This window comes from Neoarius graeffei, chromosome 10, assembly GCF_027579695.1.
Source record: "Neoarius graeffei isolate fNeoGra1 chromosome 10, fNeoGra1.pri, whole genome shotgun sequence".
Taxonomy (NCBI): domain Eukaryota; kingdom Metazoa; phylum Chordata; class Actinopteri; order Siluriformes; family Ariidae; genus Neoarius; species Neoarius graeffei.
This window is the reverse complement of record NC_083578.1, coordinates 90,469,819-90,492,625: the sequence shown is the minus strand read 5'-3', so window position 1 is coordinate 90,492,625 and position 22,807 is coordinate 90,469,819. Positions and strand designations below refer to the sequence as shown.

At 44.3% G+C, this 22,807-nt stretch overlaps 1 protein-coding gene across 1 annotated transcript in view; it reads left to right on the top strand.

Moving 5' to 3' along the window:
- The window catches only part of LOC132893448 (histone-lysine N-methyltransferase PRDM9-like), a 28,495-nt gene extending 5,688 nt beyond the window's left edge, over nt 1-22,807 (top strand). The window contains exons 4-6 of the mRNA XM_060932596.1: nt 8,313-8,380; nt 8,564-8,712; nt 12,637-22,807. Of these exons, the coding sequence (XP_060788579.1) occupies nt 8,313-8,380; nt 8,564-8,712; nt 12,637-13,790 (1,371 nt within the window). The 3' untranslated portion in view covers nt 13,791-22,807. The remainder of the gene's footprint in view (nt 1-8,312; nt 8,381-8,563; nt 8,713-12,636) is intronic.

Here is a 22,807-nt window from a genome sequence, read left to right as displayed (position 1 = left end):
TTCTCTTGAGATTCAGTTCATGGACGGATGTCCTGAAATTTTCCTTTAGAATTCGCTGGTATAATTCAGAATTCCTTGTTCCATTGATGATGGCAAGCCGTCCTGGCCCAGATGCAGCAAAACAGGCCCAAACCATGATACTACCACCATGTTTCACAGATGGGATAAGGTTCTTATGCTGGATTGCAGTGTTTTCCTTTCTCCAAACTTAACGCTTCTCATTCAAACCAAAAATTTCTATTTTGGTCTCATCTGTCCACAAAACATTTTTTCCAATAGCCTTCTGGCTTGTCCATGTGATCTTTAGCAAACCTCAGATGAGCAGCAATGTTCTTTTTGGAAAGCAGTGGCTTTCTCCTTGCAGCCCTGCCATGCACACCATTGTTGTTCAGTGTTCTCCTGATGGTGGACTCATGAACATTAACATTAGCCAATGTGAGAGAGGCCTTCAGTTGCTTAGAAGTTACCCTGGGGTCCTTTGTGACCTCGTCGACTATTACACGCCTTGCTCTTGGAGTGATCTTTGTTGGTCGACCACTCCTGGGGAGGGTGACAGTGGTCTTGAATTTCCTCCATTTGTACACAGTCTGTCTGACTGTGGATTGGTGGAGTCCAAACTCTTTAGAGATGGTTTTGTAACCTTTTCCAGCCTGATGAGCATCAACAACGCTTTTTCTGAGGTCCTCAGAAATCTCCTTTGTTCGTGCCATGATACACTTCCACAAACATGTGTTGTGAAGATCAGACTTTGATAGATCCCTGTTCTTTAAATAAAACAGGGTGCCCACTCACACCTGATTTTCATCCCATTGTTTGAAAACACCTGACTTTAATTTCACCTTCAAATTAACTGCTAATCCTGGGGGCGTCGTGGCTCAGGTGGATAAGACGCCATGCCATAAATCCGGGGACTCGGGTTCGATTCCGACCCGAGGTCATTTCCCGATCCCTCCCCGTCTCTCTCCTGCTCATTTCCTGTCTTTACACTGTCCTATCCAATAAACGTGGAAAAAGCCCAAAAAAAACTTAAAAAAAAAAAATTAACTGCTAATCCTAGAGGTTCACATACTTTTGCCACTCACAGATATGTAATCTCATCTTCTTCCGCTTATCCGGAGCCGGGTCGCAGAGGCAGCAGTCTGAGCATGTAAGCCTAAACTTCCCTTTCCCCAGACACCTCGGCCAGCTCCTCGGGAAGAACGCCGAGGCGTTCCCAGGCCAGCCGAGAGATATAGTCCCTCCAGCATGTCCTGGGTCTTCCCTGGGGGACATGCCTGGAGAACCTCCCCAGGGAGGCGTCCAGGAGGCATCCGAAAGAGATGCCCAAGCCACCTCAGCTGATTCCTCTCGATGTGGAGGAGCAGCGGCTTTACTCCAAGCTCCTCCCGAGTGATTGTGCTTCTCACCCTATCTCTAAGGGAGCACCCAACCACCCTACGAAAGAAACTCATTTCGGCCGCTTGTATCCGCGATCTTGTTCTTTTGTTCTTTCGGTCATTACCCAAAGCTCATGACCATAGACGATAGTCGAACCTCGGATCCAGGAGGAACAATGCGGTTTTCGTCCTGGTCGTGGAACACTGGACCAGCTCTATACACTTCATAGGGTGATCGAGGGTTCATGGGAGTTTGCTCAACCAGTCCACATGTGCTTTGTGGATCTGAAGAAGGCATTCGACCGTGTCCCTCATGGTATTCTGTGGTGGGTGCTTCGGGAGTATGGGGTTCGGGGCTCTTTGCTAAGGGCTGTCCAGTCCCTGTATGAACGGAGCAGGAGTCTGGTTCGCATTGCCGGCAGTAAGTCAGACCTGTTCCCAGTGCATGTTGGACTCCGGCAGGGCTGCCCTTTGTCATCGGTTCTGTTCATAATTTTTATGGACAGAATTTCTAGGCGCAGCCAGGGGCCGGAGGGAGTCCTGTTTGGGAACCACAGGATTTCATCTCTACTTTTTGCAGATGATGTTGTCCTGTTGGCTTTTTCAAACCGGGACCTTCAGCATGCACTGGGGTGGTTTGCAGTCGAGTGTGAAGCAGCTGGGATGAGAATCAGCACCTCCAAGTCCGAGGCCATGTTTTTTGACTGGAAAAGGGTGGCATGCCCTCTCCAGGTTGGTGGAGAAGTCCTGCCTCAAGTGGAAGAGTTTAAGTATCTCGGGAACTTGTTCACGAGTGAGGGAAGGATGGCGCGTCAGATCGACAGGCGGATCAGTGCAGCCTCCACAGTGATGCGGTCACTTTACCGGTCCATCGTGGTGAAGAAGGAGCTGAGCCAAAAGGCGAAGCTCTCAATTTACCGGTCGATCTATGTTCTGACTCTCACCTATGGAAAAAATATAAATGTAAATAGATATGTAATAGATATGTAATATTGGATCATTTTCCTCAATAAATAAACGACCAAATATCATATTTTTGTCTCATTTGTTTAACTGGGTTCTCTTTATCTACTTTTAGGACTTGTGTGAAAATCTGATGATGTTTTAGGTCATATTTATGCAGAAATATAGAAAATTCTAAAGAGTTCACAAACTTTCAAGCACCACTGTATGTATTGCTTGATCGCAATGCAGCTTACATTCCATTATTCTTATAGAATTCAAGAAGGGAACGACAGATCTCATCTGATTGACTTATCAGTTTGCATACGCAAGTAAAATTCCAAAAGGTTTTGTTGTTCTGCCAATACTTTTACAGCTTTTCTCTCTCTCTCTCTCTCTCTCTCTCTCTCTCTATATATATATATATATATATATACAGGGTTGGGAGGGTTACTTTAGAAATGTATTCTGGTAAAGTTACTAGTTACCCCATAAAATATGTATTCAGTAACGTAATCCAATTACCATAATATTAAAGTAATGTAACTTGATTACTTTCGGATTACTGCTGAGACTCGCTGTGCCGTATATGGAAAGGTGCGGCGCCATTTTGAAGCGAAACGTAACATAAACGTTTTGCGGCCTGTATAAAACATTTAATGGTGAAACTGCATACCGTTTGAAAGTCTAAACTGTCAGCTTTCATTTGAGCACAACCACGAAGCACAATACAATGTACAACGCCAACAATACCTTCATCATCTCTGTATGACGTGTGTTACAGGTGCCACCCTGTGGATGTGTCTAATACATATTACATCGCCATTATGAAATGGATACACGCTGCGCCACTTAACCCAAATCTCTGGGGCAAAGCTCCAAGCTGTTACCTTTCAGTAGAGACCAAGATCAGAGACGGTCTTTACTGACTGACTTTGCCAAGATTGTGTTTCTAGACAATGGGGTTCTAAAGTTATAAGCGTTTCATTTCAAATGTCACTTATTTCAGTCTGTAAAGGGTACCCCCAAAAAAGCATGAACATACCAAGAAAAAAATGGTAAAATATTCATGGTTTGCTCTTTTGTCTCCAAATGTAGAACGGTAAGACTAGTGTCTCTGGTCACATGTTGTTTATAGTGAACTAATATCTTCCTGGAATTATAGATCTCCATTAATATTAGTCAAAAACCATAGGCGCGGGGGGGGGGGGTATTGTACACTTATAAGCACAATATCTCTGTTCAAGTACATCAGTAAAACCCAGCCACTTCTGAAATAAACCTGAGTGTTACCTTTCCAATGGTACCAAGGACATGTCTGTATCTACAATCTACAACTATGTGGGAGCTGTGCTTCTTTAAATTTGGGTATGTCACTTTTTACAAATTTAGCTGAAAAGGGGGGCGCGTCTTATATCCTATAACAACAAGAAAATACACATCAACAAAAATAATTTACTATTGTGCATTAAAAAAAGACATTGAGGAAAGCTAATTTGGGCAGCATCATATATTCCTACAATGAAAAGGCACGTCTTGACCACATAGTGCAGTTTATTAACAAAGAAGAAGCACTTACACAATTTGTAAACAAGTGCATTTGCCTTTTTTTTTTAAGTCCACACTGGAAAATGAAATGTACAGGACCTCAAATGTGCATTATTACTGAATGTACTGTAGTACAATGTAAGACTACAAAGAAATGCAATGCAATAACAATAATAATAATGATAATAATAAAATAAAAAATAAAAAAACACAAACATTGTACAATTTCAGTGTGCCAGGTTTCCATTTGTAAAACTCAAAAACTGGAAATATTGCAGAGCTGCAACTGTAGGCCTACATTCAATCAAAACCTAGCTTTGGGCAAAACTTTCTGTTGTAACGAAGAAGGAGGACTTGCTCCATGTGGTCATCAGACATTCTACTACGAGATGAGGTAAGTACATTTCCTCCATAACTGAAAAGACGTTCAACTGGAGCGCTGGAAGGTAGTGTAGTATTGTACTTCATGAAGAGTTGCTTAACCAAAGGAAATGCGTTTAGGGAATCCAAGCTCTTCGCAGGATCATCAAGGAACCGCCGAACCTCTTCCTCTGCTGTGGTCTTGTCACTACTGTTTGTCTTCCCAAAGACAAAAAAATCCTCATCTGATCCATCAGAGTCAGACACTGTGTTGACTGCAGCGGCAAGAGGTTCTATGGTGTCCAAAGAGGCTGCCTCCTGAATCAATGTTTTGCACATATTCTCTTTCTTCTCAGCAGGAAGCCAACACAAGCGAAATTTTGGCATGGTGGTCGTTGCCATTTTTGCCTCATGGCTGCTCAGCATGGCACCAAAGCGACTGTCGATTGCATTAATGACTGCAGTAATAATGTGTGCTGTGAGGGTCACGTTTGCCAATTTCTCAGAGAGCTTAGACTTGAGGCTTAAGATTGTAGGAATGAGGAACCCAAGAAAGCATTTTTTCTCACCCTGTAGAAGATCAATGGATTGAGCAAGTGGCTGTAACACAGCTACATATTCTCTGAGAAAAGTCATTTCATGAGGGTTCAACCTGGTCCCTCCAAGTCTTGTGCAGATGTCCCCCAGCTGATCTTCTGTAAGGCCAATCAGTTTGGAAATGGCCATATACTCAGAGCTCCACCTTGTGGCACACGGAACGGAAACCCGCATACTGGCAATATCTTGTACTACCTCTGCAGCTGCTGATGATCGATGTGCTTTGTTCCATATAAAAGCACACTTTCCCATTGCACTTCGATACACTCTCCGCGATGGCCCTGTTGATGCTGCTTTGTCCACCTCATTGGTGGCAATCAAGTTGAGTGTGTGTGCTGCACACCGTTGATGAGGGGGGAGGAAAAACTGAAGCTCTTCATCTCCCTCCATTTCCAGAACCGCATCCATATCCAAAAACCTGATTCCATCATCACAGTCGTCTGGCGCTGTCTCTTCAGTTGCTTCGAATTCGCGGAAAGCCTTAACAAAATTACTCCCATTGTCTGTTACTGTGGCCCTTACTTTGTGTTGCACTTTGAAGTCTGCATGTATTTCACAGATTTTTGCTGCAAGGACATCAAAAGTATGACGTCCCTTCACTCGCACACAGGCCAGTGCTGCTGACCTCCGCTCAAGAGTATCCTCCTCAATCCAGTGGCATGTCATACCAAAAAAACTTCTGTTGTGTGCAGTCCACAAGTCTGCCGTTGTACACACATGTGCCACTTTCTTAAGTGTTGCAGTCAAGTTTTCTTTCATGGCAACAAATTCCCTCTCAATACGCTGCACAAGTGTCTTTCTGCACATGACTGTTTTGCCACCACTGATTCCCTCTATGAGTTTTTTGAATGAAGGCTGCTCAACCAAGGAGAACGGCTGAACATCATCAATAACAAATTCAAATATCAGTCTACTAACAGCACTCTGAGATGTGCTGGTTCCAAGTCCAAATTTTGCTTGTTTGAAAGGAGGATGCGAGACCTCTTGTTCTTGTCCATGATCACTCATCTCAGGTGGAACGGTGTCTTCCCTTTCTTCGTTGAAATGTCTTGGATGCTTCCTCTGAAAAAAATAATAATCACAAAGCAGATATTAAAAATGAAATATCAATACACATCATCGTAAAAGTTATCATTGGTAGCACCGTGATGGTGATAGTTCATTTGTTTGTTTCAGTTGAGTGTTAGATTTATTGTTTCAGTTGTTAGGGCAGCCATTTTTAGATCAATAATAAATAAATTACGTATCCAATCTCACATTTAGGCTGGTTTACCAGGCTAGATACTGCCAGTCTTCACTTTAGGGGCAGACTCACGCTGCATTTCCACACAGCTGGCCAGGGTGTTCGTCCAACTAGCTTGCTAGCCTACATCTAACGACGGCTTTGCTCAGAATAGTCTAAAGGGTCTTCGTGGATCAATTAACATGGCAGTGTTAACTATATAATGGTATGATCCCGTTCTACAAATGCGCAAAATGTTTGTGCCTGCAAACGTTAGCTAGATTGCTAGTAGTTAGCTAGTCGATAGCTAACTCAGCTACTAGCTCCTACCAATGAATGAAGACAATTAATGACACTGACACATACTCATACATGACTCAAGCACGGCGTTTAGGGCTTGTTAATATCAAAGCGGGTTTTGCACACACAAAAAGACACACAGTCCCCAGCATCGACACATAGGCCTACAATCCCTACATTTTTTCGGAAGATGGAACAGGACCTGTATTACGTTAGCTAGCTAGTTAATATTAGCAGTCTTACCTGTAAATGCTTTTTCAGATTTGAAGTAGAATCCTTCGACGATGACAAGTGTTTCACAGCTGGAATGCAGAGCTTGCATTGCACGATGGTGTTGTTCCCTTTATCTTCTTTGAAAATAAAGTGATGTCGTAATTTCCACGAATTAAATGCGTTCTTCTTGGTTGAAGACGTCATGCCAACAGAGACTGACTTTGACGCCAATGCTGCCGGTCCAGGACGATGAAGCGAAGTGAAGTGAACTGTGTAACTGCGCGCGCGCATGCATGTCTGTAGGATAGTTTGTCGCTTTCCCTCCATCTCCAGTTTGAAATAAAAAGAAATAAATAACGTAAAATGTTTTCAAATTGTAATCCTGCTAAGTAATCCCAATTTTCACTAAATGTACCTGTAATCTGAATACGCCTTCATTTTTTGTAACTGTAGGGGAATACAGGTACTTTTTTTTTGTATCCTTTTACTTAACGCCGTTACATGTATTCCGTTACTCCCCAAGCCTGTTAATATATATATATATATACACACACACACACACACACACTATCTTTGGGTTCAATTATTTTTAAACATGGTATTAATTTCACTGCTGTGTATATGACACACAGCTGTATGTTTCAGCCAAATCAGATGACAGACTCCTGCTTAATAAAGTTGAGTAATATGGAAAGGACATTAACCACTGGATGCTGAGTAACTTGGTCCTATTCAATACTGACACCTCTTGATTGCCGTTAATGGTGCCAGTCTCTGATTTAAGGTTCATGTATTTTGCGTTTCTAGAACAGCCCTTTTTCATTTAAGAAATATAAAGCAATTTATCTCTCATCTCATTATCTCTAGCCGCTTTATCCTGTTCTACAGGGTCGCAGGCAAGCTGGAGCCTATCCCAGCTGACTACGGGCGAAAGGCGGGGTACACCCTGGACAAGTCGCCAGGTCATCACAGGGCTGACACATAGACACAGACAACCATTCACACTCACTAAAGCAATGTGTATAATGCAGAAAAACTAGTTCATGATTTTGTTACCTCTAGGACTCTTGTAATAACTTGCTATCTTTATGGTTTAGTAAGCGTATAAAGAAGCTCCAATTCTACTATATCCTGTAACTTCTCAGAATTCTTCCTGTAAACATTCAGATGAGCGGCACGGTGGTGCAGTGGTTAGCAATGTCGCCTCACAGCAAGAAGGTTCCAGGTTCAAACCTCACGGCTGATGGGGAGCCTTTCTGTATGGAGTTTGCATGTTCTCCTCGTGTCTGCATGGGTATCCTCTGGGTGCTCCGGGTTCCCCACCATCTAAAGACATGCAGTTAGGTTAAGTGGCTACTCTAAATTGCCCATAGGTGTGAATGTGTGTGAATGGTTGAAAGGAGAAAACCTCTATAATAATCCAGTAGAAGGCAACAGGAAACAGTACTGGAAGAACTACCTCGGCTTTGATGGCTGGAAGAAAAAGCCGTCAGAGCGGCCATGTCACTGCAGTAATATGCCAAATAGAGAGAAAATCATTAAGACTTTTCTGTGCTCATCCTAGAACATGATGCATCTCCTTTAAAATCTGGTTCCTCTCAAGGGTTCATCAGGGGGGTTTTCTTTGACACTCTTGCCTCTGGCTTGCGCAGTCAGGATCTAAATCTACATTTGAATTTCTGAAACAGTCTATTTTTAAAAGCACAATACAAATGGAATAGAATTGAATAATTTATGCTAGTATTTTCCCCCAGATATACAAATATAATCAAAGTGAGGAATACATAGATGCCAAGAAAGAGACACATGCTAACTGGATGAGGTGAGGAGCACAAGCTAAAATCTTCTGATTATTGTGTATTTGTTGAAATTTTTAGCGTTGGTAGTTTTTATCTATCTATCTATCTATCTATCTATCTATCTATCTATCTATCTATCTATCTATCTAATTTTTTAAGCCGTTATTGATTTTACAGTTCCTTTTCTTTCTCCCTCCTTCTCTCAGGTATGTGAATTGCGCTCGTAATAATGAAGAGCAAAATCTTGTGGCATTCCAGTATCAAGGGAGAATTCTATATCGCTGCTGTCAAAACATTAAACCAGGACAGGAGCTCTTGGTGTGGTCTGAAGAGGAGCATGCTAAAGATTTTGACAGTATGTTTGACTGCCTCATTAAGAAGTAGTGTTCAGCTGATGATGGTATAACTAAACATAGTCCTTTTATTTGGTCTTGGAAGGGATTTGGGGATTAAAAACATATAATGTCTGGCCAGTGTTTGTCACCATAAGGTTTTTTTTTTTCCCCTCCAAACCAAAATCAGGAACTACTTTGGGTGAGTCTTTAGCATGTGACATAGTATTGTTCCCTGGGCAGCTGCCTGAGATGGTGCCATTTTAATGAACCTTCAATTTCATGTGGAATCAGAGCTCAACATGCAGCCGGCTATGAAGGGGTAAAACTTGTCTTGGACGCCAAATGTGGTTGGGTTGAATTCCATTTCTATTTTATTGACACAATGTGCAAAACACACTGGAAGCTATTTGTGTACCTGCAGACTGATCGAGATTAAACAAACAGTGATGCAGGGAGATTGTACACAGATGTACTGTTGAGATATCATGTTGCTTATGGCCCTTTTCCACTACCCTTTTTCAGCTCACTTCAGCTCACTTCAGCCCGACACGGCTCGCGTTTCGACTACCTCAGAGCAGCACGACTCAGCTCGCTTCAGCCCTACTCAGCACCCAAAACTCGCACGGTTTTGGAGTGGGGCTGAAGCGAGCCAAACCGAGCTGAGCGGGGCTAGGGGCGTGAGGAGACACTCCCCTGTGCATTGATTGGTGAGGAGGAGTGTCCTCACATGCCCACACATGCCCCGCGAGCACGCTGAGATCTGTAAACACCGTAAACCCAGAAGAAGAAGAATTACGAATTACGAGAATTTCTGAAGCCTTATGCGCCTCGCCTCATCTATACGCTCTTGCCAGTATCTGTTGGCGCTGTCGGTGACAACAAGCCACAGCACCAAGACCAGCAACACTAACGACTCCATGTCCTCCATGTTTATTGTTTACTATCCAGGTCGTGAGACTACCGCTTAAAAGGTCACTGATGTCACTGTTTGCGCCGCCTAACGACATCACGTGATGTCCACCCACTTTCGCTAACTCCACCCAATGTGTCCACCCACTTCCAGCCAGCACGGTTCAGTGCGGTTGTAGTCGAAATACAACTCCAACAGCCCCACTCAGCTCGACTCAGCCAAACTCAGCACGGCATGGCTCAGCCCAACTCAGCCGCGTTGGTAGTGGAAAAGCGGCATTAGTCCACTAGGACTAAACCTAAACAGTTCTCTCATGCTGGCCAGTCCAATTCTCTAAAATGGCTTGTCAGTGTCTACTGTGAACAGAGCAGTTGGCATCCAGGAAAGACTGCAGGGTTGCCAGAGAAGATTGGCTGGCAGCAGGAAAGGCTGCACCAGGGGTAGAGGGGCAAGGACACCGTAAATTAACTCAAAGAAAAAAACAGCCCTGAGGTCCACCGAGAAGTGGGATGGAAAATGGACCCATCAGGAATGATAAACCAGTAATGACTGATATGGCAATTTTGAATTTTCAGAGGATCCAGAGAGATTGCAGCTGTGGGTGGTCCAATGTGAGGCCTACCTGGGCCTGTGAACCAACCAGGGGAAGGCAAACGTGTGGGATTAGCAACCATATGTAAGCTGCACAGCAGCAGCAGGTCAGACAAGGAGGAATCATAGCCAGGTTGAGTAGGATTGTGCTACTGATCCCACCATTGCAGTTGCTGTAAGAAAGGAAGAACTGTCTTCCCAGCAGAATTTGCAACACCAGCACAGTCTGCAGTAATGAGAAGCATCACAATGAGGCACCAAGGAGGGAACCCACAAGAAGAACATCAGAGAAGCCAGTCCAGAAATCCAAAATCAAAAGGCCAAATGCCAGTGACTGATATCATGGAGAAGCTTTGACCAGAGCCTTTACAACACCGTCCAGAACACTAAGAGGCAATATAACCTCTAAACTGAACATATTTCACATCATGTACAAGAAAAGCAAAGAGAGATTTGGAGAGATGCCTCAGAGGTGGATCATTCCCAAGAAGAGTTAGAGAGAAAAGGCAGAAATTCTCCAGCTGGTACAGGAGCCTAGGATCAGGAAAAGGAGAGCTTGAGGAACCTATGGAACCAGTTCAAAATAAAACTGGCACATGAGGTGAGCTGAAAGGATCCGGGAATGCAGAAGCTGCAGGGAGAAAGCAAGGGCTACGGTAGCATATTCTGGCACCCTTTCAAATACACCGATGGCCTGCTGGAGGAGAAGAATCCTGGGACACTGCAGATCACTGAGCAGGAGCTGTAGATTAGATTAGATAGAACTTTATTGATCCCTTTGGGAGGGTTCCCTCAGGGAAATTAAGATTCCAGCAGCATCATTACAGATAAACAGAGAAAAGAAATAGAGAAAACTTCTAGATAAATTAAAATAAATTAAGTATTTACATATACAAATATAAAAGAATAAGATATGGGGGAAGGGGGGGGAGAAGTGGGGTTAGGGTGCGCGTGTGTGTGTGTGTGTGTGTGTGTGGGGGAGCAGGAAACGTATTGCTTATTGTTAGGCTAGGCTACTGCTCCTTCCCGTCCTCTGTCCTCCTGTTCCCCCTCCTCCCCCCCAGAGAGGAGTTGTACAGTCTGATGGCGTGAGGGACAAAGGAGTTTTTGAGTCTGTTCGTCCTGCACTTGGGAAGGAGCATTCTGTCACTGAACAGGCTCCTCTGGTTGCTGATGACGGTGTGCAGAGGGTGACTGGCATCATCCATGATGTTCAATAGTTTGTCCATTCTCTGCCACCATCACCAGAGTGTCCAGCTTCATGCCGACCACAGAGCCAGCCTGCCTGATCAGTTTGTCCAGCCTGGATGTGTCCTTCTTGGATGTGCTGCCCCCCCCCCAGCACACCACGGTGTAAAACAGGACACTGGCGACCACAGACTGATAGAACATCCACAGGAGTTTCCTGCAGATGTTAAAGGACCGCAGACTCCTAAGGAAGTATAGCCTGCTCTGTCCCTTCCTGTACAAGTGATTGGTGTTGCAAATCCAGTCCAGCTTGCTGTCCAGCCACAGCCCAAGGTACTTGTAGGAATCCACAGCCTCCACCTCGACTCCCTCGATCAGAACTGGTCGTGACCTTGGTCTGGACCTCCCAAAGTCAATGACCAGCTCCTTGGTCTTTGAGGTGTTGAGCTGCAGATGGTTCCTGTTGCACCACACAGCAAAGTCCCTCACCAGGCTCCTATACCCCTCCTCTCTGTCGTCACTGATAGACCCAGCGATGGCTGTGTCATCGGCAAACCTGTAGGAAAACATCAAAGACCAGCTCAGTGGCAGTCAAAAAGAGAGCCCCCTTGGATCTCCAGGGCACATACCTCAATGAGTCCAATTTGGAGTGGTGCTCTTACAGGCTGGGGGGCGGTGTGGTACCAGAGAGATTTACTCACACTCCCCCCCAGTGTAACATCAAAACCCATCAACCAGTTGGTGTTGAGGAGGTTGGTCTATCTGGACTTAAAGTTCTTGCTGTGAATTTCCAACAGGTTTTTAGACTACTCCAGCTGTTGGTCTGCGCGAGTCATGTGGTTACAGTTAGCTCTATCAAATCTATGGGCAGCATGAAGTTGGACAGCTCTCTTTGCCGTGTGCAAAATCTCCCATGAACGTTCACAGCTAAAATTTACAATGATAGCATTTTAACAACTTTGTCAAAGTGACAGGTAAGGTAATTTTAGCATACTTCCTGCTTAGAAGACATATTTTCTTGGCGAAGGGTATTTGCGTTATTGGTTGTGCCACAACATTGTCTTTAATGCAAGGTTTTAGTCTGTGTTCAGATTCCCAGGGAGTATGGAATACAGTTTTTACCACTTCTGGTCATCAGGCTCTTTTGTTCTTGTTTCTTCTTCTCTTCCTCTGTGTCTTATTAGTATTCATAATATTCCAAACATTGTTGCATTTCACATATATACAATGTAACTTTTTTTTTGCTTTGTTTCAGAAAAGAACGGCATTCTTTTGCAAGTCATCTCTTGCTTTTTGCATCCACCCTGCGAGAAATCTCAACTTTATGTACGCGGATGTATTAGGAGATGCCGGTATCGCCAATATGAGCGAACACAAGAATCCAGAGAGATTAAATGTGCAGAGAATCCAGCGACCACAAGGAGCCCTGATGGTCGACATGTATCTGCTAGCCTTACTAAGTTTCACAGACGAATGCAGAAGGAAATTCACCAATGCTCAGAGTGTGAGGAGAGTTTTTTTCAATTAAGTCATCTCCGAGAACACCAGCGCATTCACACAGGGCAGAATCTGCATCACTGCTCACAGTGTGGGAAGAGTTTTAATCAAGTGCATTATCTTCAAGTACACCAGCGCATTCACACAGGAGAGAAGCCTTATAATTGCTTACAGTGCGGGACAAGTTTTACTCAACAGAGTACTCTCCAAATACACCAGCGCATTCACACAGGAGAGAAGCCCCATCACTGCTCACAGTGCGGGAAGAGTTTTACTCAACTGAGTACTCTCCAACAACACCAGCGCATTCACACAGGCGAGAAACCATATCACTGCTCAGAGTGTGGGAAGAGTTTTACTCGCCAAGGTTCTCTCCAGTTCCACCAGTCCATTCACTTGGGAGAGAAACCATATCACTGCTCACAGTGTGAGAAAAGTTTTACTCACTCCAGTAGTCTCCAGCTTCACCAGCGCATTCACACAGGGCAGAATCTGCATCACTGCTCACAGTGTGGGAAGAGTTTTAATCGAGTGCGTAATCTTCAAATACACCAGCGTGTTCACACAGGCGAGAAGCCGTATTGCTGCTCCCAGTGTGGAGCGAGTTTTTCTTCATACACTACCCTCCGACGTCACCAGTATATTCACACCGGAGAAAAACCGTATCACTGCTCACAGTGTGGGAAGCGTTTTCGTCACGGGAATACGCTTCAACAACACCAGCTCATTCACACAGGAGAGAAACGCTATCACTGCTCACAGTGTGAGAAGAGTTTTAGTCGAGCAGGTACTCTTAAAGAACACCAACGTATTCACACAGGGGAGAAGCCTTATCAGTGCTCACAGTGTAGGAAGCGTTTTACTCAACTGAGTACTCTCCAACAACACCAGCGCATTCACACAAGAGATTAAACATGTTTGTATAAAACCAGTGCTTAGGATGTCTACAGATATTTACTTTTGGTAAAACATTAAATTGACCCTCGGACTGTGGCATATGACAAATTGTGGATGCGTCATTTCGGTTTAATTTTGGTAAAACAGAGTTACCGGCAAACGCTTCAGGTATCTACATAATATTCATTACATTTTACATAATGACATTTTCATTAATCTTTTGATGTCTTAAACATATAAACTTGATTGAAATGTTTTACCTCATACATTGTATTGGGATCTCTTAAACAGGGCTTTCCCCAATGTTTAAGCACTCCACTGCTATCACTTGCACACCAAAAAAAAAAAAAATCAGTACCATAAATTGAACAATGCAGAGTACTTTCTACACTTAAATATCTCCTATTCTCCTCTGAAAATGAGTAATGACTACAGAAATAAGATATTGTAATATATCGATCTAGACTATCCTGCTACTCAACCCAGAAGTGAAAATAAAGGGATTCACTGTGTGCACTGACTACAATTCACAACCGTACATAAAGCCACTTTTGAGGTGCTGGTCACTAGATGGCACTGTTGCATGATTTGACCTTGATTGTGTTCCTGGAACCCTGGAATTGGAAAATGAAGAGGCGTGCTATGAAGTGTTTTCATCTCATCTCATTATCTCTAGCCGCTTTATCCTTCTACAGGGTCGCAGGCAAGCTGGAGCCTATCCCAGCTGACTACGGGTGAAAGGCGGGGTACACCCTGGACAAGTCGCCAGGTCATCACAGGGCTGACACATAGACACAGACAACCATTCACAGTCACATTCACACCTACGGTCAATTTAGAGTCACCAGTTAACCTAACCTGCATGTCTTTGGACTGTGGGGGAAACCGGAGCACCCGGAGGAAACCCATGCGGACACGGGGAGAACATGCAAACTCCGCACAGAAAGGCCCTCGCCGGCCCCGGGGCTCGAACCCAGGACCTTCTTGCTGTGAGGCGACAGCGCTAACCACTACACCACCGTGCCGCCCCGTGTTTTCATTTCAAATCTAATTTTGTCTTTTCAATTTTGCTCCTTGCATATTTGACACGGTAAAAAACAAAGTTTAATAGTTTTGAATTGTGCCTAAATCAGCCCTAGATGCCACCAGAATGCAAGATTTGAAGTCTCTAATTTCAAACTTTTCTGGTGGAGCATGCCTTCAGGCCTGGACCCCATAGCAACCTTTAGGGCCTTCCAGGTTGGACCAGCCCTTACGGGCTCTGCATCAGTAGCACCGATCTGATAATTTTTTCTGGGGAAAGCCCTGCTTCAATGAAATACAAAGCAGTCAAATTTCATTAATGTGATATGCTAGATAGCCAAAAGTTTGTAGACACCTGAGTATCACGTCCATATGGACTTGAACCCCAGTTTGTTTGCTGTATTGGTCTCTATTGGGAATGGTTTCCATTAGATTTCAGCCAGTCGGGTTCTTGCAGGCTTGTCAAGTTCTGCCACACCAAACATGGCGCACGATTTCTTCATGGACCTCACTTTGTGCAGGGCAACATTATCATTGCTGAATCATGATAATCAAGCTGAAACAAACTAATGCTGAAAGTCAAAGGCACATAATTCTCTAATTTGGGCCCAAGCACCGTAGGTGCAAGAACCCTATTGGATACGTAAGAAGGTTTTTTTGTTCTTCAAGACTTGACTATTTTTTAGGTGGTTCCAATGGGCAAAAACTTATGAAAGTTATCACACACTTCAGTGTTGGTGACAGCTACTCCAGGAGAGGGCTTTGGCCCAATGACTCTATAGTGCCACTATTTGTAATTGAGTCTTGTGCCTAGCATATAGTTTCATGTACACACATCAAACTTGGTACACATGGGTGTCCCTAAGACAAACACATTTATAACATGTATTGCTTTCACCACACCCAACAGGAAGGGAGTTATTTTGGAGTTTGTGCATTTAGACACTGTCATGGTGCAGGCACTTACGGACGTGTGCGCAGAAGAGGAGTGTAGAGCAAACAGTGAACAAGCCAAAACGTGAGACGAGAATCAGAGTCAAGGGACTAGCGATGGTCAGGCGAAGGGCAAACGAGAGAGAACAAAAGAGTAAACATGAAAGAGGGAAGTAATGGTCAGAAACCTGAAAATCAGTCAGAAGAAACAAGGCTTGGTATGAACTGAGGATAGTAGAACAATATTTCACAATGAAGTGGTGTGAGCGTGAGGTTTAAATAGGCAGAGGAACTAATTAGAGTGATGAGTGACAGCTGTGGTTAATAGTTAGGAGACAGAGGGTGCTGTGAGTTCTGGGAAGTGTAGTCCTTGGAGTCCATGTTTGTAGTCTGGACGATGGAGCCCCCCCGAGGAGCTCCGACCGGGAGCTATAGATTTTCTAGGGCGCCCCCTACCTCTGGGTGCAGGTTTGTCTTGATGTGTGGCATGAAATTCTTGCTTGAGGAGTGGCTCTAGGATGTCTTTGGCGGGAACCCAGCATGTTCCTCAGGTTCGTAACCCTCCCAATCTGCCAGGTACTCGATCTGCCCTCTTCTTCATCTAGAGTTGATCTTGTTTACCTGTTAGATGGGTTCGCCTTCTAAGTCCAGAGCTGGATGTTCCTGGCTTGCTGCGTTTTCAGCACGAGGGCCCGGGATAGCAGGTTTCAAATAGGATATATGAAATGTGGGTGATAGTCTGCTGTGAGGGGGGAGCTCTAGCCGGTACCAAACTTCATTGATGCGGTCGGTGACTTTAAATGGCCCGATGTATCATGGTTGTAGCTTCCTGCATGAATTGGGTTCTCAGAGGTTCTTTGTTGCTGTCCATACTCTGTCCCCTGGGTTGTATGTAGGTTTGTCTGCGTACTCTTTGTACTTGGCATTGACTGTTTCAATACGTTGGTGTACCTCCTCCCAAAGTGTTTGGCTGTGTGAGAACCAATCTTCAACGGCTTGAACTTGGTTGGGTGAGTCCTCCCAAGGGAACGGGGTGGTTGGTAGCTGAGTATGCACTGAAACGCTGTTAGGTGGGTTGCAGAGTGCTTGAGGGAGTTCTGTGCATACTCGGCCCATGGAAGGAAGTGTGCCCAGTTCCCCTGGTTGCGCATACAGAAGATTGTCAAGAAGCAGCTGATTTCTTGATTTGCTCTTTCGACTTGGCCATTGGACTGAGGGTGGTATCCGGATGTGAGACTCACAGAAATTCCTAATCTCTCCATGAAGTTCTTCCAGAAATGTGAAATGAACTGTGCGCCCCGGTCACTGACAATGTCCTCAGGGAGACCATAGTAACGGAATACCTGCTGGAATAACAGTTCTGCTGTTTGGGATGCTGCGGGAATGCCAGGTAACGGAAGGAGTCTAAGGGCTTTGGAGAAACAATAGATTGTTAACATGATGTTGCTCAGTGAGGGGGGAAGGTCGGTGATGGAATCCATGGCATTGTGGGACCAGGGTCTCTGAGGAACAGGGAGGGGACAAAGTTTGCCAGCGGGAGGTGTTTTGGGAACCTTGGCTTGGGCGCAGACGGAGCATGAGGTGATGAACTGGCTAATTTGTGTGAGCATGTTCTCCCACCAGTACTTATTCTTGATCATCTGATGGGTGCATTGGCTGCCAGGGTGTCCAGTGGCTGGTGAAGCGTGGGCCCACGTAATTAGTTTGCCACTAAGATGCTTGGGCACACACAGTAGACTGGGTGGAAGATCGTCGGGAAGTGTTTGGGGTCGAAAGTCTCTGATTTCTTTATCTAAATCCCAAGTAATGGACTGAAGGAAGCACTGAGACAGAAGTATGGGATGAGTAACGGGATCTTGGTGAGTGGTTGCAAAGATTTGTGATAGGGCATCGGCCTTGGTATTCTTGGAGCCAGGATGGAATGAGATGGTGAAATTAAATCTTGTGAAGAAAAGAGCCCACCTGGCTTAGTGAGGATTTAGCCGCTTGACTTACCTGAGATATTCAAGGTTCTTGTGGTCAGTGAGAATAACAAACGGGTGAGTGGCTCCCTCAAGCCAGTGTCGCCATTCTTCGAGGGCCAGTTTTATGGTGAGTAGTTCCCCCATCATAATTTCTTTCAGCGGAAGAGAGTTTCTTAGAAAAGAATGCTACTGGATGGAGTTTGTTTTTCCCCGAAATGTTTTGATCGCACAGCTCCTACTCCCGTGTCCGATTATTCGACCTCCAGAGTGAAAGGTTTGGACGTAGAGGTGATTCTGGAGCAGGCAATTGAGGACCGTCCTAACTTGCTGGATGTGACTTTTTTTCGTCAGGAGAATATATTAAGAGGTCATCGATATAGGCGATGGCGTATCTCCCTAGCACATCCCATAACACGTCGTTGATGAGATACTGGAACATGCTAGGTGCTGAAGAAAGGCCATACAGCATTACCCGGTACTCAAAGTAGCTGGCAGTAGTGCTGAATGCTGTTTTCTACTTGTCACCCCTTTTGATTCTGATGAGATTTTACGCGCTGCATAAGTCGAGCTTAGAAAAGATCTTGGCCGATCTGAGTTGTTCTAAGGCTGTTGGGACAAGAGGGAGTGGATACGGGTACTTGACTGACACTTGGTTCAATCCTCTGTAGTCGATACATGGGCGAAGACCACCACCATGTTTCTCCACAAAGAAGAAGCCTGCTGAGGCTGGAGACTTTGAAGGATGGATGTAACCCTGTTTGAGGGCTTCCTGGATGTATTCCTCCATAGCAGCTTGCTCCTTCTGAGAGAGAGGGTAGATGTGCCCTCTTGGTGGTGATGTGCCCGGCGATAGGTCGATAGCTCAGTCATATGGCCTGTGAGGTGGCAACCTGCATGCCTTACCCTTACTAAAATCCTCCTTGAGGTCAAGCATAGGACTCTCCGTAGAGGTGGAGGCGAGTGTGATCTTAGGGTGAGAGAAGCAGCCTAGAAAGCATGTGGGCAACCATTGTAGAATCTCTTTGTTCTGCCAAGAAATCAAGGGATCTGAAGTTGGAGCCAAGGGTAACCAAGAACGAGGTCATGATGGACTGTGGTGGTGACAGAGTGAAATGAGCTCAGAATGGAGGGCGCCCACTTGGATGTGGATGGGAGTGGTGCGTAGGGTGACTAGACCATCCCCTATGGGTCCTCCATTGATTGTACGAATGCTGAGCAAACTTTAAAGAGGAGTTGTGGGCAAGTTGAACTTCTGGACGACAACGCTGCTGACAAAGTTCCCCTCTGCTCCTGAGTCTATGAAAGCAGAGAGGATGTTGGTGGAAGAAGTCAACTTTAACAGCACTGGAACCTTGAACGACTTGGAATTAAACCTGCTTGTGGGACTTACATGGTGTGGAGGTCACTGTGCAGAAGATGGATGAGGAGGACAAATGGGGCAGTGGCTGAGCAGATGTTCAGAGCTTCCACAGTAAAAGCAGAGTCCCTCCCTTCTCCTCCTAATGCATTCGAAGCGAGTTAACCAGGTGTGTGAGACTTCCATGGCGGAACTGTCCTCTGAGATCGGAGCCAGTCTTACAGCCTCCTGCAGGGAGGGTCGATGAGTTAGGAAATTGCCCAGACAAATTGCAAGGTCAATGAGAAAATCTAGTGTCAACTGTTCATCTCGGCAGGCGAGCTCACTCAGTATCTCAAGGCGCAGCCCTTTGCGAAAGACAGCCTTCAGAGCAGGATCATTCCATCCACTAGTGGCTGCTAGTATTCTGAATTACAGAGCATACTCTGCTACGCTTCTGGAACCTTGTGACATGGTGAGTAAACTTTCCCCTACTTCAATGCCTTCAGGTTTGAGGTCGAAAACCCTTTTGAATTGAGTGAGAAACTGCTCATAAGAATTCATGGGTCCACTACCATTGTTCCAGATGGCACTGGCCCATTGAATGGCTTTACCTGTGAGAAAGGAGAGGAATTTAGCAATCTTGTGCTCATCAGACATGTTTGGCATGGCAGCGAAGTACATGGAGCATTGGAGGAGGAAACCCTTAACTCGAGCAGATCTGAACTTCTCCGGAGCAGGAAGTTGTAGTGCTGGGCTTGGAGATGGTTCGGAGCACGGTAGGAGGGCCTGTGACATCAGTTGCTAGTTGCGACATCAATTGCTAGTTGAGACATCCTTGTGTTGAGGTCGGCTAGCATCTGCTGATGTTCTCCTAGTAAGCGTCCTTGAGTGTTTAGAGCTGTCTGCTTCGCCCCTTCCACTACATCCATGTTGGCAAAGTATCCTGTCATGGTGCAGGCACTTACAGACGTGTGCGCAGAAGAGGAGCATAGAACAAACAGTGAACAAGCCAAAACGTGAGACGAGAATCAGAGTCGAGGGACTAGTGATGGTCGGGTGAACGGCAAACAGGGCAAATGAGAGAAGACAAAAGAGTAAACATGAAAGAGTAAAGGTCAGAAACATGAGAATCAGTCAGAAGAAACAAGGCTTGGTATGAACTGAGGATAGCAGAACAATACTTCACAATGAAGTGGTGTGAGTGTGAGGTTTAAATAGGCAGAGGGACTAATTAGAGTGATGAGTGACAGCTGTGGTTAATAGTCAGGAGACAGAGGGCGCTGAGAGTTCTGGGAAGTGTAGTTCAAGGAGTCCGTGTCTGTAGTTTGGACGATATTAGCAGGTTTATTTACACACGTATTACATTTTGAAATAATGTTTATCAGTTTCAGTCAGATTTGGTAGACATGAGCTGTTGCTGATGTAAAATTGTGAGGGGATTTTTGATATCTTGCAAGGCATTCAAATGGCAACATGATTTCTCTCACCAGGCAAATAGGAAGTGACACATTCCATGCACTGCTTGATAGATAGCTTAGACCTAAGAGTGTTAAGCAAACATTGTATTTAGTTACCTTGGTTAATTGTGGTGTTAATTTGTGATTATCAGGGATTAACTTTGACGCACTGTTCCTGATCTGTCTCGAGCTTTACACTAAACTCTCCACTGCTCAGGTAACAGCACAACTCGTATGAGTTGCACCTGTTTCAGTTTATATATGAAATCATTGATATTCTTCACAAGTATGATAGTAATGCATCACAAACCAGCTTATGAAGTTTAAATTACACTAAATATTTCGACATTAAGCTTTATGACTTTACAAACCAAAACTGAGTTCTGCCTCTATACCCCGTCTTCCTTCCACAAAAACTGGTTAAAACTCAGGACCTTTACTACTCACAGCTAAAGTAACTGTACATGTAAAACTGGATAATTTATCACATGCATACAGAATTTAGTCTGCATGATGTAAGCATGGCTGAGAATCGGAATGTTTGATATGCGAAATGATGTAATGAATATAGTGTGTTGTGGCACATGAGGCATGCTGGTTCATTCCACATTCACTCATGAAGTGATTGAATTTGAGCAACATGATTGACACCTGAACTGTATCCTTGTAGTTGAGCCACAAAAACTGATATTTCCAATGTTTAAGTCTCTTGACTTTTTTCCACGTGTAAAGGCGATGTCTGAAAATGGGATGTTACCTGCATTTTACCATTCTACATGGAAGTAAGAAAAACGGGACAGATGCATACAACCCCAATTCTAAAAAAGTTGGGATGCTGTGTAAACTGCAAAACCAGAAGGCGATAATTTGCAAATCGTGGAAACCCAATATCAAAAATAGTACAAAGACAACATATCAAATGTTGAAACTGAGAAATTTTATTGCTTTTTGAAAAATATAATTTTGCTCATTTTGAATTTGATGTCTGCAACACGTTTCCGTCCGGGGATTGGGCTGGCCACTCCATAACTTTAATTTTGTTGCTCTTGAACCCTGATGCTGCTCGCTTACTGGTGTGTTTGGGGTCGTTGTCTTGTTGACCGTCTTTGATCACCCTGGAGCTGATCATTGGCTGAGTCTTTGCCATTCTGGCTATTCTTCGATCCATTCGAATGGTAGTCTTCTGTTTTCTTCCATGTCTCTCTGGTTTTGCTGTCCATTTTAAAGCACTGGAGATCATTTTAGCCGAGCAGCCCATCATTTTCTGCACTTCTTTACAGTATACGTTTTCCCCTCTCCAATCAACGTTTTAATCAAAGCACGCTGTTCTTCTGAACAATGTCTGGAACGACCCATGTTTCTCAGGTTTTCAGAGAGAAATGCATGTGCTGGCTTCATCCTTAAATTAGGGCCACCTGATTGACACCTGTTTTTTCACAGAATGAATGACCTCACTAATTAAACTCCACACTGCTATTATTTTGAACACATTCCTTTCACTTAATTATTAGATTACACAGACTCAGGAGCATGCATATCATGAATGTTGGGTCTGTTGGTTTTCTGTGACTCTACTACACCTACTGGTAAATTATTTGCCAGGTAGTAATATAATTTCCACCAAAAACAGTGATTGATCTGGTTAGTCATGTTGGACTGCTATTATTTTGAACGCAACTGTATATCATTCAGCATTTGTTAATCTGTTGATTGCACCAGAGGTGTGAGGACCCTTCATCGCCATTTGTGGTTGGATTATATTATCGTATTGTTTATCATTTAGATTCCCCTTCACTGAGACTGAAGGGCCCAGCCCAGGCCACCATTTACTGTCCATGTATTTTTTGCCTTTCTACTACCCTTTCTCTTCTTTCTACAATACAACCGCTCCTACCTAAGAGTTGGGGAATTATTTCCTGTTTTTCCAAGATTGTGATACATGATTTTATCACTGAGATCAATTCAGTTCAATGTGATTTCACTGAGAGGCTGAGTTCACTCATAATATCTACATGGTATGTGTCTGGTCCTTGATCACTCCTAAAATGTAGACGTATCTGTTATCAGGTTATAATGTCTTCGTCCTGTAGTTTTAAGTCTTTGTGTTTTTCTTTTCATGTTTTTCTCGTGTCTAAAGACTTGGGTTTTATTATCTAGTAAAGTGCTTTCTGTACGAACACATCAGCATAGTGTCCATATAAAAGCTAACTGTAGCCACCTTTTTGTTTCGACTCGGATTTGATACTGCGTGAACTGCTGTCTACTCAGGTTTTTTTTTTCTCTTTTTTTCTACACAATAAACTTTTTCTCACCTGA